The 5,826-nt window shown below is 49.0% G+C and overlaps 1 protein-coding gene across 2 annotated transcripts; it reads left to right on the top strand.

Moving 5' to 3' along the window:
- The first annotated feature begins 2 nt into the window (after positions 1–2).
- On the top strand, positions 3–5,601 carry Bag5 (BAG cochaperone 5). 2 transcript variants are annotated; one of them, XM_036205710.1, is made up of 2 exons: positions 3–210; positions 2,024–5,601. In XM_036205710.1, the coding sequence occupies exon 2, from the start codon at positions 2,049–2,051 to the stop codon at positions 3,390–3,392; it is 1,344 nt and encodes a 447-aa protein (XP_036061603.1). In that variant the 5' UTR covers positions 3–210; positions 2,024–2,048; the 3' UTR covers positions 3,393–5,601. The 2 variants fall into 2 exon arrangements, with proteins under 2 accessions (XP_036061603.1, XP_036061602.1); XM_036205709.1 differs by lacking the exon at positions 3–210 and adding an exon at positions 222–651.
- Positions 5,602–5,826: the final 225 nt, after the last annotated feature.

Here is a 5,826-nt window from a genome sequence, read left to right as displayed (position 1 = left end):
GTCGGCTTTACGGCAGCGTCGCAAGGGCTGCGGCAACCCGCGGCGAGGCCGACCGTGCACATTCCCTGAGAAACCACGGCGGCGGGTCTCGCACCGGACGAGGCGTGGCGACGTTTTCCCCGGGCTCGGAGCTGTGTGGCCGGCTCTGCGAGGGCGGTGGCAACGTTGCGGAAGCGGAGGTGAAGGAGCGCGATGGTCCGTGCGGCCCAGGTGAGGGCAGCGCGGGGGCGCGAGCTTCGTTCTTCCCGGCTCGCGCGCTTTGCCGCCCGCGCGGCGCCCATTGTGAGGTCAGGCGGCGGCGCGTCGGGGCCGGCCGAGACGCCCGGGAGCGGCCGCCGCGGCCAGTAGCTGCCGCCGCCTCCGCCGGCCCCTTCACCGGCTGCCCGGGTCAGACCTAACCGGGAAGGGCGAGGGGGATGCCGCTGGGGGCCCCGCTGCGGTGCCGCTCCCGGTGACGGGCCGACCTCCCACCTCGCCGCCCTCCGCGGCAGCCAAGACCGCCGCCACCTAGACCTCTCCCGGGCAAAGCGCTGCGAGGCCCGGGCTTGGACCCTCCCCAGGGCCTGAGTTCTGTGCTCTGCCCGCCGGAAGTGAGCTGTTGGACAGAAACCTGAGAGCGTGGGAAATGTCTCTAAGCACGCTTACCGGGAGGCGAGTGACCGAGTTGATCGCAGTTATGACGTTTTTGCGGGGCGGGGGCGGGGGATTGGAGTTAAGGGCGAGGACTTGGGTGTTGCTTAGTTCCCCTTTTTGAAAAGTAAAAGGTTAGCTCCCTGGCAGAAGGGCCCCCCGTGAGTTTGGAAGAGCTGCTGTTAACTTCCACAAGGGTACCCTGCCGGTTCCAAAACCTAGTTTAGGATGGTGAGGTCTAGGGAAATGGTGTTGCTGCTAACCAGAATGAAAGCATATGCAGCTCGCCTGCGCAGTTGAAGGCAGAATTCACAGGCCCAGACATCACCCAGACTGGACCCTGAGTAACTTCGGTCTGTTCTTAAACTCCCTGCCGTTTCCCGTTTTTGTTTTGCTTTTGATGAATGGTTTTTACCAATTAGCCCAGACTGATCTTTGAACTCATAATTCTCTCTGTCTTCCTGGTGCTGGGCTTGTAGGCATACACTAGCACACCCAGCTTGGTTTGTCTTGTTCCTGTTCAACTGTTTTTAGGAGAGGGAGTTGACATGTCACATCTTCCTTTTCCTCAAGTATGTCTTTTAAGTCTATAAGATGACAAAACCTTTTGTCTGTGTGTGTTGGTGCATGCCCAGGTGCCAGAATTCAGCCTGCCTGCTCACCTCACCCCATCCCCACCCCCATCATTTCTGTGGTGTCCTTCCACTTTGTTTTTTGAGGCAGGCCTTCTCATTGTCCTGAAGCTTCTCAATTAGACTAGGATAGTTGGCCAGTAAACCACAGAGATCTCTCTACCTTTGCCTTCCTGGCACTGGCAATATAAGTAAGCACCATCTTGCCTATTTTGTTTTATTTTATGTGCATTGGTGTTTTACCTGCACGTATGTGTATGCATCATGTGTATGCCTGGTGCCTGTAAAGGCCAAAAAAGAGAATCAGATTCCCTGAACTGGAATTACTGGTGGCTGAGAGCCAACGTGTGGGTGCTGGGAATTGAACCTTGTCCTCTGGAGAGCATCCAATGCTCTTTGCCACTGAGCCCTTTCTCCAGCCCCTTCCCTGGCTTTTTAGGTGTGTCCTGGGGCTCCAACTTGGGCACCTGGCTGACAGCTATCTCCACAGCCCCAACCAGCCCTTCTAAAAAATGTGCCTTTTAGCTGGGCGGCGGTGGAGCACACCTTTAATCCCAGCACTCAGGAGGCAGAGCCTGGTGGATCTCTGTGAGTTCGAGGCCAGCCTGGTCTACAGAGCTGGATAGGATAGACACCAAAACTACACAGAGAACCCCTGTTTTGAGGGGGGGGGGGAAGTGTGCCTTTTAAAAGCGAGTTTAGAATGGGTTGATCTAATTGTCCTGCAAAGACTGTAATAAGTTACTCTTGACATCTTTCAGTGCTTGTGAAACTGAACACAGAAGTATGGATATGGGAAACCAGCACCCTTCCATTAGTAGGCTTCAGGAGATCCAAAGGGAAGCGAAGAGCATAGAGCCTCAAGTGGTGGGCTTCAGTGGCCTGTCGGATGACAAGAATTACAAGAGACTGGAGAGGATTCTGACGAAACAACTTTTTGAAATAGACTCCGTAGACACAGAAGGAAAAGGAGACATTCAGCAAGCCAGGAAGAGGGCGGCGCAGGAGATAGAACGCCTTCTCAGAGAGCTGGAGCAGAATGCAAACCACCCACACCGCATCGAAATCCAGAACATCTTTAAGGAAGCACAGGCCCTTGTGAAAGAAAAGATTGTGCCCTTTTACAGTGGAGGCAACTGTGTGACTGACGAGTTTGAGGAAGGCATCCAGGACATCATTCTGAGGCTCACACATGTTAAAACCGGAGGGAAGATCTCCTTGCGGAAAGCAAGGTACAACACACTAACCAAGATCTGTGCAGTGCAAGAGATTATTGAAGACTGCATGAAGAAACAGCCTTCCCTGCCCCTCTCTGAGGATGTGCATCCTTCTGTTGCCAAGATCAATTCTGTGATGTGTGAAGTGAACAAGGCCAGAGGTACTCTGATCGCACTTCTGATGGGTGTGGACAGTACTGAGACTTGCAGGCACTTATCGTGCGTGCTGTCAGGGTTGATGGCTGATCTAGATGCTTTAGATGTGTGTGGGCGTACAGAGATCAGGAATTATCGGAGGGAGGTGGTGGAAGATATCAACAAATTACTGAAATATCTGGATTTAGAAGAGGAAGCTGACAATACGCATGCATTTGACCTGGGACAGAACCATTCCATTCTAAAAATAGAAAAGGTCCTCAAGAGGATGAGAGAAATAAAAAACGAACTTCTCCAGCCGCAGAGCCCTCCTGAATTGTGTCTGAGCTCCAAGACAGAACTTCAGGGCCTGATCGGACAGCTAGATGAAGTGAGTCTTGAGAAAAACCCCTGTATCCGGGAAGCCAGGAGAAGAGCCGTGATTGAAGTGCAGACCCTGATCACATACCTGGACCTGAAGGAAGCCCTGGAGAAGAGGAAGCTGTTCCCTTGCGAGGAGACCTCCCCACACAAGGCTGTGTGGGGTGTCCTTGGAAACCTGTCAGAGATCCAGGGCGAAGTCCTCTCGTTTGGTGGAAACCGAACTGATAAGAACTACATCCGTCTGGAGGAGCTACTGACCAAACAGTTGCTGGCCCTGGACGCCGTTGACCCCCAGGGAGAAGAGAAGTGTAAGGCTGCCAGGAAACAGGCTGTGAAGCTGGCCCAGAACATCCTCAGCTATCTTGACATGAAGTCTGATGAGTGGGAGTACTGATGGGCCAGGAGCTGATCTCGATGGTCCCACCTATCTACTTCTAGAGAGCTTTCAGCTCATGGAGCCTAAATGTGATTTCTATGTGCATATTCAATCTCAGTATTTATGATTTAATCAAATTATATTCAGTATTTCTGCTGCTTTTGATGTTGCGAAACGAATATCATTATAGCACATTAACTTTTCCATCTGGCTCAGTATCCTACAATGTGTGGTTTGCGTTGATTTTGTGTTTTTAATGGGAACATGAAAAGAGCAGCATTCCTAATGTTTAAATGGATTTTGCAAGCATCACACGCAGAATTTGAGAGTCTAGCTAAACTTCGAGAAGGGGGAAACTCGGGCTGAGTGGGAATAAAGTCCAAGCACAGAAACAACACAGAGACGCTTGGTTACACTAGACAGAGCTGGGCCTTTCTAAGTTACAGGCTGATTAGTCCTTTGTTTGTTTTTTTTTTTTGGGGGGGGTGTTCAGATGGTCTGGTTTTTTTTCATAAACATTTTTGCTTGATAAAAAATCTTCTCCTAGGCTTTTCATTTTAGAGGGGGAGTCTTGTGTACAGCACACAAAAAAATTAATGAAACCTAACAACCAAAAGTTTTGAGACTGCTTGAGGAAGGGGAAATCAGCTATTTGATAACTTCAAGTCATTTTTGCTTGTGAGGTCTCAACTAAATTCTTCTTAGTTAATAAGAATAGGGAGCATTTAAATGAAGCCAGTGGACCTTTAGAGAGGTGTAACCGGAGGATGGAACCTGTAGTGTCCAGTGTCAGGTCACCAAAGCTGACGAGGAACATCTACCTGTAGCATAAATGAGATGGATTCCTCTGACAGTCACAGCTGTGAAACAGACATGCTGTTAAACATGACATTTACACCATGATGCCAGAGACTGTTGGTCATCCAGGGGAACCAGGTCTCTGCAGCTGTCAGAGGTGACAGCTGCTGGCATCCTAAACATTGCCTGTACCTACTTGGAGTGAGGCTGTGGGGTACCTGATGATATTGACATGAGGACCCTTCTTTTGCCTGAAAATTAATTATAACCCGTCAGGTATATAAAGGGTTTTATTATTTGTTTTATCCTTCTGTTAAACGGGCATGTGTGTTTCTGTGACTATTTTCTAAGTAGCCAACTTTACAGTTGTCTATTAATGTAGACAGGAACTCCCCAACATTCTGCAGTGTCTTGACAGTATCCCAGCATCATGACTAATAGACCTCATTCCATGTCCTCATTTCATTACAAGAGCCTGTGAGAGCCAACCTTTTCAACTCTGGTGAGCTGTGTTGGGCTTTTTTTGTTTGATTTTTTTTTGGGGGGGGGAGGGTCATTCTCTGCTTCCCTCCACACACACAATATGAATTTGGAAACTGTAAGGAAATTCTCTTTAAACAGCTAAAAGTATGACCGATGAATGAATTAGCTTAAATGCACCATCACAGAACAGCAAGTCCCCAGGGCTTCTGGCAGTGAGTCCTCCCCACTAGAGTCCCTAGAATCCTCCATTCCAGCCATGGCCATATGATAACTGGGCCTCTGTGTCGTGATTTAGACCACCCTTCAAGTCTGACTGAAGGTTTTTAAATTGAACTCTGGGGAGTTCATGAAAGTCATTCAGGTGCACCTTTCATGGGGTTACTTACTCCTTTAACTTTGTTTCTGAAAGTTACACGTTTGCCTTCTCAAAGTATCCATTGTCCTGTTGAAGCAGATTTTCTCTTTAAAGTGGTTTTCTGTGACTTGCTAAGACACCCCACCCCCACTCCACCGGCCAGTGGGAGGGGGTCACATGACTTTGTGTAGCTGTTGGGAGAGGCTTTGTCTCCTGTTACAGTTCTTTGGACCCAATTATCTCATAAAAAGAACACTAGCAAAGTTGAGACTCATTTCCTGTCCCTCTTGGGACCCGTGTGTGTCACTGTGGGCCGCTTCCTGGACTTTTTAAACTGGGCTCACCACTGTAGTAGTTTCATGGTCATGTATGAAGAGACAGCTGCAAGTAAAACCTGTTTCCTGGAGAAGCCAGGCCTTTGTCAGCACTAAACCATGCCAGCCCTGTTTCTGAAAAGCAAGAAATGGCTGGGAAACTCACCATCTTCCCTGAAATCTGGATAGCTTTGCCTTCGGTCATTCTTTGTCCACCTAGAGGAAAGTCTTATGACAAAGTCACTGTTAAAATAAATGGAACAAATGTGTCTACTCAGTTCAGTTCAATGCTTTATTTTGCTAAAGATGCCTATAGATTAGCTGTAGTTCAACCAGTTTTTCTCATTTTAATTTTTTTTTCCTGTTTCTAATTTGTAGCTGGCTTTGAACTCCTGACCTTCCTGCCTCCACACCCCAAGTGCTGGGATCACAGGTGTTCCCTGTCACACTTGGCTTCTTTTGGCTTTAATGCAATGTCCCCTGGGTGGTGGTTTTGTTTTGT

This window comes from Onychomys torridus, chromosome 14, assembly GCF_903995425.1.
Source record: "Onychomys torridus chromosome 14, mOncTor1.1, whole genome shotgun sequence".
NCBI classification, from domain to species: domain Eukaryota; kingdom Metazoa; phylum Chordata; class Mammalia; order Rodentia; family Cricetidae; genus Onychomys; species Onychomys torridus.
This window is presented reverse-complemented; position numbering and strand designations above follow the sequence as displayed.

Excerpts from the sequence above, each read along its gene's own strand:
- Bag5 (XM_036205709.1), top strand. The coding sequence starts at position 626 with ATGTCTCTAAGCACGCTTACCGGGAG. Across the intron at positions 652-2,023 it reads CTAAGCACGCTTACCGGGAG|TGCTTGTGAAACTGAACACA; the intron begins GCGAGTGACCGA and ends GACATCTTTCAG.